Here is a 12,539-nt window from a genome sequence, read left to right as displayed (position 1 = left end):
TAGAACACGTGAAAAACAGAGACGGAGAAAGAGAGGAGAAGATAGTTACAGTGAAGGGAGGGAGAAGGAGGGATTGGGGAGGAGGGAAGGTTGAATGTGTTAATACACAGGAACACTGCATCAAACCAATGCACTGCTCTGAGGCTGGCTGAGCAGCTGAGAGGAGTGCGTCAGCAGTACATTCACGTTCCCACTGAAGGACAAAGGGAGGGGGCAGAGCGAGCATCTTAGCTGCCTGCAACACCGACACACATTGGAGGGGGGGGGAACAGAGAAAAGAGAGAGATTGGAGAATAAACAAGAAGAGGAGATCTGGATTAGAATGCTGCTCCTGCTGTTTCTGTGACGGTGGGCTGCCTGTTAGAGTGCTTGCGTGCCTCTCCATCTCTCCCTCACACACTCTATCTTTCTCTTGCTCTTGATCTGTCAGTGGTCCTCTCTCCTTCTCTTTAAAGCTCCTTCTTTTCCTCTCTCTCTCTCTCTCTCTTTCTCCCTCTCTCTCTGTTCTACTCTGGCTACTGCAGTAGTCCACCAGCCAGCCGCAAGTCTGACAGTCACACACATGGCTAACTGCCACAACTTACTACCTCAGCCTGGAGAAAAAAAATAAGCAAGCAGAAGAAGACTGCAGAAGACAGCCCAGGGGACAAGCAGCGAGCGAAGAGAAGAATCCTCAACACCTTTTCTTGCTTATGGATACAGATATGGAGCCCACTTCCACATCCTCACAGCGTCATCCTCTCTCTTTTCTCTGATTGCAGAAGAGGACAAGAGTGCTCTCTCTCTCTTCCGACAGCCTTTTGCGAAGCTCCAACAGCGCAGCGTATCCCCATCTCCACCCCCCACACAGCGCCACCATCTCTCCCACCACCCCCAACCCCCCTCCCCCCAGGAGGAATAGACGGATTACTGCTAACTGTGCACACGGCAGCCTGCAGCTGCTCTGACCAGGGCCAGCCCAGCGTTTGGGAGGAAGCAAGAGGAGCACAGAGGAGGAGAAGAGTGAGGGATGACTGTGCCGGGAGTTCTTTAGCCTTTTTCTGTCTCTCAGTCTCTGTCACAACAGGGCTAATCAGCGACCGACAAGCCCTTGGCAAAGTCACAGTGAGGGAGGTCTCTCACCCAAACAGGCAACCAGCCGACGAGCCAACACATGTATCAGGAGCTGAAAGAACAGGGGGAATTAAAAAAGAAAAAATCACTTGGTCACTTCTTCTCTCCTCCTCTGTCGTGTTTCGCAGCGTTATGGATCATTGTGATTTATCCTCAGTGGAGCTGCGTTTTGGAGTCTGCAGCCTGGCAGGAGGGCAGTTAGTGGGGGCAGAAGGGATCCAGGCACCTGCTAAGTCTTCATGGCCTTACCTCTGCCTGTGAGTGTTTTCCATGCTGCTCTCAGTCTTTAATATCAGGAGCCATTTTGTACCCTGGGCTAATAGGGGGCCACATCACTTTTTCAAAAAAGGGAACACAAGAAAGCAACTATCTCATGTTATTTCATGTGAAGGAATTATAGCTGAATGTGATGCATGACTGTTGCTTTTAACATCCTGAAAGAGGCAAAAAGGAGCACTTTCAAACTAATGAGGTACGTCACTTACAGTGTTACTCAACCTTTCTCTTACATTGCTGCACTGCTTTTCCTCTGCTGCTTCTCTTCTGTTAATCTCTCTCACGCTGTCTTTCTCCCTTCATTTCCTCACTCAACAATTTTGATGTAGCATCCCCCTGCACTGTCGATGGAACTTGGGAGCCTTGAGTTGCTCCAGCCAGGCTAGGGTGGTCTGTCCTTTGGTGTGTGCCGTCTCCCCCCACCATGCAGAATAATGAGCCCTCCACACCATGAGTCCTCTGGGCCAGGTTAGTGTGCAGCCTACCTGGAACGCAGCCCTGCTCGCCGTGCTCTCCCTCATGGTGCCTGCTCTCAGTATGTGCCAGTCCACAGGCCCTGAGCCGGGCTCAGCTAACCCACAGAACTGTCCAGGTGTGTGCTCCTGCACTAACCAGCTCACCAAGGTGGTGTGTACGCGCAGAGGCCTGATCAGGGTTCCTCCTAACATCCCAGCCAACACCAGATACCTGAATCTGATGGAGAACAGCATAGAGACCATACAGGCAGACACCTTCAGGCACTTGCATCACCTGGAGGTGTTACAGTTGGGCAGGAATGCTATCAGGCAGATTGAAGTGGGGGCTTTTAATGGCCTGACTAGTCTCAATACCCTGGAGTTGTTCGACAACAGACTGACCGTCATACCCAGTGGAGCTTTTGAGTATCTGTCAAAGTTGAGAGAATTGTGGCTCAGAAACAATCCCATTGAGAGCATCCCCTCATATGCCTTTAACCGTGTTCCCTCACTCATGAGACTGGACCTGGGAGAGCTGAGGAAGTTGGAGTACATCTCTGATGGGGCATTCGAGGGCCTTCATAACCTCAAGTACCTAAATTTGGGGATGTGCAATCTGAGAGAGTTTCCTAATCTTTCACCTCTGGTGGGGTTGGAGGAGTTAGAGATATCAGAGAACGTTTTCCCTGAACTGAAGCCGGGAGCCTTCCGTGGGCTCAAGAATTTACGTAAACTGTGGATTATGAACTCTGTCATCACTACCATTGAGAGAAATGCATTTGATGACATCACAGCCTTGGTGGAGCTCAATTTAGCCCATAACAACCTGTCGTCCCTTCCCCATAACCTCTTCACCCCTCTGCAGTACCTGGTGGAACTACACCTACACCACAACCCTTGGCGATGTGACTGTGATGTAGTGTGGCTCTCCTGGTGGCTCAGAGAATACATTCCTACAAATTCATCCTGCTGTGGACGCTGCCACACCCCAATCCACATGAGAGGACGGTACCTGGTGGAAGTTGACCAGACAACCTTTCAGTGTTCAGCACCATTTATACTTGATGCACCACGAGATCTAAACATTTCAGCAGCAAGGGTGGCAGAATTAAAGTGTCGCACAGCTGCCATGAGCTCAGTCCGATGGCTTCTCCCCAATGGCACTGTACTGACGCATGGCTCAGCTCACCCGAGGATATCTGTCCTTAATGATGGAACACTCAACTTCTCCAACGTTCTCCCATCAGACACTGGTGTCTACACCTGCATGGTGAGCAACATGGCCGGAAATTCCAATGCATCGGCCTACTTAAACGTCAGCAATGCTGAACTGAACACATCCAATCTGTCCTACTTTACCACAGTTACAGTGGAAGTTTTGGAGCCCACTGTGGAGGAAACCCCAAAACCCAAGCCAACTGCCCCCGCCTCGCCCTCTGTCTTTCAACCTGTCTTTATCTCCACACCTACTGTGCTGTTCCAAAACACTCAGACTCCAAGGCAGGTGTCAATTCCCCCTGCCAAAATCCCTAGTGGGCCAGCTGCCAGCTTGGATGAGGTGATGAAAACCACCAAAATCATCATTGGCTGTTTTGTTGCTGTTACCTTGCTGGCAGCTGCCATGTTGATAGCATTCTATAAGCTGCGTAAGAGGCATCAACAGAGGAGCACGGTGGCAGCAGCTAGGACCATAGAAATCATACAGATGGAGGAGGAAGTTCCTCCCGTTCCACCGACTACATCTGGATCTAGTGGCTCTGATGACACAGGGTTGGTACTGCCTACATTAGTGGAACACAACAGCAACACCTTTAAGCCTGGGTACGTCACCTCATCGTCCCGTCAAGGGGGCTACGGAGCCCACTGGACCCAGAACAACTCTCTTCATCGCTCAGTCAGGCAGCATCACAGCCACATCAGCACCATTGCTGATCCCTACGTCATTAAGACTTCTCACGGCAAGGAGAAGGTTCAAGAGACTCAAATCTGAGTAATGCTCTCTGTGGATCTATCTCTGACTCTGCCTAAACCTCTCCTCTCCTTTCTGCTCACCAGTCCATGCAATAGAATGCACAAAGAACAAAATGGTAACTTTCTTTTGTACAGAAGTGCAAAACAGACAGTTTTTTGTTTCTTGTACATGCCTATACATAAGTATATAAATATGAAAAAATATAAATATATATAAATGAAACTACTGTCAGGCAGTGGTGAGACATGCAGATTATATTAGAAAAGAAAGTAATTTGAAACTATTTTCTAATAACTGGTGACTTCTATTTAAAAAAAGACAAAGATAATGAATTGCTTTTTTGACTGAAAATAGAAGGTGGTACTGTCTACAGTAGGGATACAGGCATTTAGTTTGTTTTTGATCATACTTAGGAGGCAGTTAAAAGAAATCTTTATAAAGGCACCAGTTTCTAAATACAGCCCCAGATGTAAGCTCCAGTTTTTACTGTGCCAAATATTATATGCAATAAAATGGTTATTTCCAAACTATGGAACACAAAAAGACACACAAGTAAAATCTAGATAGATACAAACATTTGTCCAATAGCAGCGTAATGGCACAGATAGATTGTGCTGTTCAGTAGCTATCAGCCAAATGCTTTTGGACTGCAGTGAATTTCTGCAGCTAAGGTTTAACCCTCTGTTCGCTGGAGCCAAGCTGCGTTTATTTGACAGTGCCAGTGCTTCTTAGTTGTAGCTTATCTAAACATGTTTATTTAGTGTGCACATGATTCCCCACTGGTTCAACTGGCAAAGGGAATGCAGGCTAATAACAGTTGTTGCAAATTTGTTGTTCTGTTATTGGTTGCATTTTGTATTATTATTATTATTTTTTCCCTTAGGTTTGACATGCTTCTTAATGGCTTGTGTAGTGTTTAGGGCTAATTTAGTAATGCATTACAGCAGTTGCCTGACTTGTCTCTGCAAGGGCTCATTCCGATGCTAATTTTTCAAAGGAACAGACATGTGGTGCAGTGATACAGGGCTTTGCTGACCGTTCTGCTTTTGGATAAAAACACAGGAGGATTGAAGTGAAACAAAATGAATGTCTGATATTGGGGCTTTTCCATGGACTACATTGAAACATTATTTTGTCTTTCATTTTTCTTTTTAACATTTTATTTTTAGCAACACTATTTTTATGGAGAGACAAAGGAGGCTATGAAAAATAAAAACCTTTGGTTTGTATTTCTCTAATCAGAAACACTTTCATCTGATGTTTTTTTTTCTTCTCTGAATATATTTCCATGTGTGTGTGTAAGTTGTTTAATAATCGTATAAAGGCTGGAGGCAGTATTGTAAATCGTATCCTACCCCGAACCCCCCCATCTTACGGTCCTATGCATTTACTTAGTGTCTGCATGAATGGGTCTTTAAGTAACTGGTGTACAATGGTGCATTATACCCCACAGTGGGGCTCTATGCAGGTCAGATAGGCTGTTGGTCTTTGATGCCTCAGCTAAGTTCTAAACATTGATTTCTCAGTGACTGTGAAGGGAAAAAATACATGTATCCCACAGTTCTACAGTTTGTGGGTTTCTTTTCCTAACATGCTCATTTGCAGGTTATAGCTCTTATCTGATTCCAAAATGAACAAGTGGAAAAAATGCACATTGTGTTTTAAGTCAGTTTCAACATTATATGCAGCACAACACTTCCTGCCAATACGTAGTACAGCCTAACAAGGAGAAACACACACTTTTACATATTTAATGCAGTATATGCATGTCAACAATCGAAGTGATGTTCATCATATAGCTAAAAGGACAACAATCAGTTCTGTAGTGACTGAAGCGCCTTATAATGATGTCCTTATTTTGGTTTTGACAGATGCTTTTCAACCCTGCAGGTTACTTAGTGGCCACTAAAAGTTTAAGTAGCAGTACAATATTAAACTATGACCAGGATGATAATAATGGAACGTGGCGAGTAGCCTGGAACACTGAGGCTTTATTTAAACCCTTCTGGCTGAACATGCTGTAATACCAAGAACAGTTTATCTATGTATGCTTATTTACTCTGACGTTCACAATAAGATCACTGCATAACAGAAGGTGGAGTTCTGGTGCAGTAAAACAAACCAAGGGCATCAATTATGTAACAGTCTGCATAACGGGTTGAGTGAAAGTTTCAGGAGTCTTTTAATTTTTTAAATAGATAAATATTTAAATAGTATGTAATATAATCAATGTAAGGTATCACTTTGGTTTTCCCAGTTCTGGATGAAGAGGTGCTAGTGTTTTCTGGCAGCACACCTGGCCATGTGTGAGTGCAGGTGGGCCTCAAGAAGCAGATGGATCTCTTCATTTTTTTCAAGAAAATGTGACAGCGATAAACCACTGAATATTCAGTCACCACCAGAATGTGATGGCTGCTCTTTGCTTTGGCAAAACAGAATGTTCTTGGTGGATACAGTATGTGTGGGTTGGGAAAAAAGAGCAGACTCTTATTATTTCCCAAGCACAGCATGGCTCTGGCCGTGCTTGCGGCTTCATAAGAGGCTACTAGCTGTTTGTAAAGACTTTAATGTGTCTGATTACCAGGCACAAACACTGACAACTACTTTCTTTTTTCTATCCTCCTTCCCCTCCTCTCCTTCAATATTAACAGCAAAGGGGGAGGAAAATCCTGCATTAACATAATATCAACGATTCTTTAAGTTGACATTGAGGGTGCGAGGCTGAGGGGTGGAGTAGAATGGCAAGTGTGTTAATGGCTAAAAACAAAGACTCAGACAGTTTTTCCCTCACAACATCAGTAGGGTTACTATGATTCTTTTCTGTGGGGTGGCGGCTGCCTTATATCCTGCAGCTGAGGAGTCAGTCATATGCTTGGAATTTGGCTGTATGTTGCCTTTGTATAAACCACCTTCCCTTCTCTGTCTCCACCCTTCATCACTTGCTAACTGACTTATAATCATTCACTGAAACCCCATCAATATAGCTTAGACAGGTTGTGCTTTTGCCCCCTCTTAACCCCTGCTCCCCCATTGCCATTCCTCTTGCTATCTGCTTGGCACACATATCTGCATAGTCCTTTGAGCATGCTCACTAATACCCACCTGTTTTTCCTCCTCCTATTGATTTTTAGCCAATGGGTCACTGATAAAGCTTCAGCCAAAGACGTGATGCATCTTTTCGAAGTGAGCAGTGTGGCTCATGCTATCCATATTGGCAGGGGATGGAAGAGGTGAAAAGAATAGCTAAGCTGCTACTATATAGTTTGTCTCATTCTAGCTTGATAGGATCTGCAGAGCAACAACAGGAGAAGGGCTGGGAAAAGGTTCCGTGGCTGGGATTCTACGAGGTTAAGGGTTTGTTGGAAACAAGTCCTTGAGCCTCTAGATCCATATCTGTTAATGAAGTCTAGCAGTAAGAGATGTTGGTCAGGTGGCAGCCCACAGAAATTCTGTCAGTTTCTCCGCTGACTGATACCTTTTTTTTTGTGCCCACAAAAGGATTGCAAGAAATGATCCATGGTACTCTTATAAGTGAGAAATGGCCTAGACTCAATTCTCATCCCTCTCTCAACGCTTGATTAGTCAGCCCACACCTGGCTGCACTCTTTTACTATACTGTTATAGTTTGCCCTGGCCTGAGTATGCAGTCGCACCTTTAAATGTCTCTTCAACAAAAGAACATTTTTTAATCAGAAATAACAATAGAATGTGAATGCTCTGAGAAGAAAAACAATTTTCAAGACATTAATAAGCTTGAATGAAGGTGTCCAAAGTATTTGTGTGGTGTTTTTTTAATTAGACGGGCTGCTGATTTTAGGTCAAGGAAAAAGAAGACGACAAAGACAGGAGAAAAATCGTATTCTCACACACATCTTCATGAATGTACATACATAAACATGCACAAAATCTACACGTTCTACACGTTCTTCATTTTTAAGTCATTTCTGTTGATGCAGAACAAATCGTTTAATATTTTGTGACCACTTTTACATAGAACAAGAAATGATTTTATAGAAACAATACAACAGAATTAAAGAATGGATATACTTATTCAGTAAATATTCTGTAGATTAATTTTCATACACACACAATGACACTTCTTGCCTGTCTCTTTTTACCTCTACATGGCTCTGTGTGTGTGTGTGCACCATGCAGGTGAGTGGCCTTCCTCCCAAAAAAACATAATCCTGTCAGGTTATTTTTAAAAAGACTAAGCTCGTTCTGGCTGGTGCCAGGTTTCAGCTTGAAGAAAGCTCATTTAGCTAAAATAGGGAATGACATTCACTCTCCTCTGCCCTGATTCACAGAAGGTCAAAAAGTTGACAGCCAAGCCATCACATATTTATGCATGTCCACATACCACAACATATAACAGATACAACAGAAAACATAATGTAGACCTACAATACTTATGGCATATGCCACCACCACTATGTTACTTTAAACAGTTACAGTCTTTAAACTACTGTACTGTATGTGTCAGTGTCATTGTAATGTAGGCCACTGTGCTTTATTTGAAACACTGCAGCTCTAGATAAGGGGGTGGGGGGGGTGTTCCTGAAGGTTTCTTTCTCTGTCAGTCAGTCTGTCTCTTTCCATCTTCTTCCTGTTTGTGTGTGTGTCTTTGTGTGTGTGTGTGTGTGTGTGTGTGTGTGAGAGAGAGAGAGAGAGAGACACAGTGTCCTCTGCAGAAATGACCGCCACCCTACATTCATTTTAACCTCAATAAATTTACGACTGCAAGGTAAAAGCAGAAGGCATGCATGATTTTCTAACAGGGAATAAATAAGAAAAGTGAAGACAGACAATACTAGATGGTACATTTCTTTGCAGACTTTCTGTTTGCACATGAAGTTCAGATTTAAAATGTTAAGCCTATTAAAGTAAAAAAAAAAGCCAAGGCCTATAACTCAGTAAGAATTTTCCCTTGGGGATAAATAAAGGAATTCTGATTCAGATAAAGAATTGGAGGTATTTGCCTTGGGATACAGTAGAGGGCACTCGAAAAAACATCAATGCATGCCCTTTTGACCTTTCAAAAAAGTGAGATATGTAGGTGGATGTATTCTGCACCATGCGTGATGAAGTCATAACTTCATGCCATCATTGATGAGATGGCAAGATTTATATGCAGAGATCTGTAGCTCGTATTGAATCAATTCAAATTTCAAAACTTATTTTTGTAAAAAAAAAAAAAATTTAGGAAATCATAGGAAATATTGACCTTTACACTATCAAATTTAGCCCAAAGCCCTGAAAACATCCTTTACTTAGGCTTCTTGCTGTTGTAATCTACAAATTATATGACAAATAAAAGTTATTTTATTATTGAAATACATTTAAAATCTGGAATATTGCAGATTGGAGGATGATGGACAGTAAAATATACTGTATGATATAAAAAGGGAGGAACTTTGAACACTACATTTGACTGTTTAAAAAGGATATTGTGCACATATATGTTTTAAAAATGTACACAAATGTAGTATATTTGAAAGTTGCCATACTAGGTAACAGTTGACACCATTATTAAGTCTAACCCTTGAAAACTGCTTTGTCCAGAACACAGCTAAAAAAATACGTTAACAATTTTTCTCATTAGTTTTTTTTCAAAGACTTCATCTAAGTTAAGGAAACAAAACTATTGTAACTACAAATGCAGCAGATCTTCAAACACTTCACATGCTCACGGACACAGCAGGGACTAATTTCCTTCTCTTGGAGTGGGCAACATTGAGTGATTCACCACCAACTAACCCAGACATACTGGGCGAGCGTGTGAGTGAAATTTCAAATGGTACATAGAGATTTTGTGAGCTGTTTCAAAGCAATAAGTCCATTAAGCAGCCATCCGTTTGAGCTTGTAGGTTCATCAACACTTCCGGTGTCAAATCTCCACATCTCAGCGACGGATTTGGCAAAAGCATCGATTCAGTTCTGTCCTTTTACTTTAAACTTGACTTCCGTTTCTTTTCTTTTTCATTTTTTCGACCCTGCCAATAACATCCAAGGCCTCAGGGTTGCTATGGTTTCCCTGGATTCCAGTGCAGTGGTGATTGGCTGTTGAGGAAATTGTGGTCGACATAGAGCTGTGTGAATTGGAAGCTTACTGTGACCCTGACAGAATGTACTGTATTCATATTTACTTTAAGGACCTTGGTTAGACAGCCACTCCAAATAAAGCTCAATCGGTCTATTCACTGGCTGATTATTCACTGCATGCTGTGGCAGATGGAAAAAGAGTGTTAAATAGAAAAAAGTAATAATTTATACTATGTATATGATAGCAGGACTCTAATGACAATTTAATATTGCTTCACAGTAAATTTGAGGAAGCAAGTTTTCACTGAGCTTCAGTTCCAAACATCTGGTGGACCGGTACGGACAGTTTGCTCCTTTACAATAGCCAGTAGATGGGAGTTTCTTTCAGTGTTTTTTCCAGGTGCATCGTCCATCATCACTAGATCACTAGATTGCCATGGTAGCTGAGAAGGGCAACAGTAGAAGGGCTTGTTTTTCCTCTTACAATGTCTTTAATGTTATGAATGTGTGTTTCAACCCCAGTCATGAGCTTTAACTAAAGGGTTACCTGTTTTATTGCCTAATCTTAACTAGCAGTTTATAATGCATAATAACCCCAACCATGGGTGAAAATGAAACAGAATTAATGTTTGCAGTGTTAATGAAGCACAAACAAAAATGAAGAGTGCCAGAAATGACATCAAACCCTAGACTCCTGGGTGAATGGTTGGCACCACCCATCCCTAATCCCCTAAAATTTGATTCTAGGCATCTATCATAAATGTAAATGTGTCATTTATAGAGGATGTGATTATTCACTGGTGTCATTAATGACTTTAAAGCAGCATGGAGAACACTGACTACCAAACTCCTTAACCTCTTCAGAGCTGAACATACAACAGGTTATCAATAGGACCACACTGGAAAACAACGTAGAAACCTGTGTCCACCTATGCCATTGTCATTTACTGTAATACTCAAAAAAGACAAAACACAACAAATAAGATGCCTTTTGGTTGTCAGGGATGTCCTGTCCACCTTTTCGTATGAGTTACAGTGGTGAACGTGATGAATGTCCAGAGTAATGAATGGTAGGAGACCATGGTACATTGTGAACTGGAGGTGGTGGCAGCTGCATGAGCCCACAGCAAAGCCCTATTATAGAGTGCAGGTTTTAGGTCACAATGAGCAACATCTTTCACAATTCTGTATAAATGATTTAAACATCATGTGTGCTTGCATGACATGCTTACGTGTTGTCAAAACACCTTTAATAGACACACTTCTGTTCTATGTTCATTGAAAACATGAATGTCATAACTCACTGTGCAATGCAGTTCTTCATTTTTTAAAAGCAACATAAAACTGGGCAGAGGTTTTAGAGGCAAATAACTGTAGTGATAAATCTCGACTTGGCCAGTGCTGTACTTTGTTGCTTTTAGCGGCTTTGTTGACTGCTGAGCATTGTATATCTCTAACCTTCTACAAACTATTTCAATAAACTAGCTAGCTGATTACTCGCCCACATGTTCCACAGAATGTGTTGTTGCTCTGACAGGGGCTCGATTTGATGTGCAGCATTGAAAAGCAGAGCAGAATGAAGGACTGGATGCTAAAATATGATGCAACATATTGTATGTGAACAAAGCCTTGAGCGTCCGTTAAGGTCAATGTCATTTGTTTTCAGCTGCTGCAACAACATATTCTTCACATGTACAAAATAACTCAGCACCAGGAACAACCAGTGGGTCGGGTCGGTTTGGCAAAAACAAGAAATGCCCGACAGCACCGTGCAGTGCATGTGTTGGCCAGTGTTTGCTCTTACAGTCTGTTCGGTGGTGAAAGCATGAGAAATGATAATTATGCAACTTGATACAAAGCTCAGTTTGTATCAATGAGAGGTTACAGGTGCAGGTTCAATGCTGTATGAGAGATTATTATGTGTTCAACTTAATACTCAGAAGATTACCCTGCAAATCACTCACAGTTTCAAACTCTCAGCTTTGCATATGACCTGCTGACAAACATCGGGGGCATAAAAGTGTTTTCATTTGTACACTAATTCTGTTGTGTTTGAATTATACAGACCATTAGCACCAGCAAATGTGCTTCAGGCCTGTATGTGTGTGTGTGTGTATGTATTCGCTTAGAAATGACGATGTTGGAAACAAGAGTGTTCAGTGGTGTGTCAGTGTATTAATAGGGGGATGAGAAGATGCAGTTGTTTCGCCTTCTGCCTGCGCTGCACATTCAGTACCTTATCACTTCCAAACACTCTGGCTCTGCTCTGTCAACTCAAATGAGCTAATTGCTTTAGTCTTCCACTCACTTATTTTCATTTTGGCTCCCTCTTTCCCTCTCTTTCTTTCACAACCCACACACAACGGCCACTGACTCCCTCTCTCTGTTTTCGCCGTCCCTAGCTCTCTCTCTCTCTCTCTCTCTCACTCGCACAGTTTCTAAATGCCTTTCTTTAATTTGAATTCTGTCTAAGAATTGCACCTTGTCCTAATTGCAGATGCAGCTGAGTCATAGCCCTTCCTTCAAGCTGCTGATTCCCTCTCAGCATAGCTCACCTCTATTCTCTGTTCTTCCTAGGCCTTTTCACTATTTTTTTTGATCAACTAAATATCAGTTAAATATGGTTTTTATTCCCTTACTTTTCTTCCCTCTCTATGTGTCTCTAAATTTCCTTTCCTGGC

General features: G+C 42.5%; 1 protein-coding gene across 1 annotated transcript; it reads left to right on the top strand.

Moving 5' to 3' along the window:
- Positions 1-1,318: 1,318 nt before the first annotated feature.
- Positions 1,319-3,907, top strand: lrrc4.2 (leucine rich repeat containing 4.2). The gene is made up of 2 exons (XM_028431371.1): positions 1,319-1,585; positions 1,719-3,907. The coding sequence occupies exon 2, from the start codon at positions 1,840-1,842 to the stop codon at positions 3,832-3,834; it is 1,995 nt and encodes a 664-aa protein (XP_028287172.1). The 5' UTR covers positions 1,319-1,585; positions 1,719-1,839; the 3' UTR covers positions 3,835-3,907.
- Positions 3,908-12,539: the final 8,632 nt, after the last annotated feature.

The sequence above is a fragment of the Parambassis ranga genome, chromosome 19, assembly GCF_900634625.1.
Source record: "Parambassis ranga chromosome 19, fParRan2.1, whole genome shotgun sequence".
Lineage (NCBI taxonomy): Eukaryota > Metazoa > Chordata > Actinopteri > Ambassidae > Parambassis > Parambassis ranga.
Note: the sequence above shows the minus strand (reverse complement) of the source record. Positions and strands in the feature narration are given on the sequence as shown.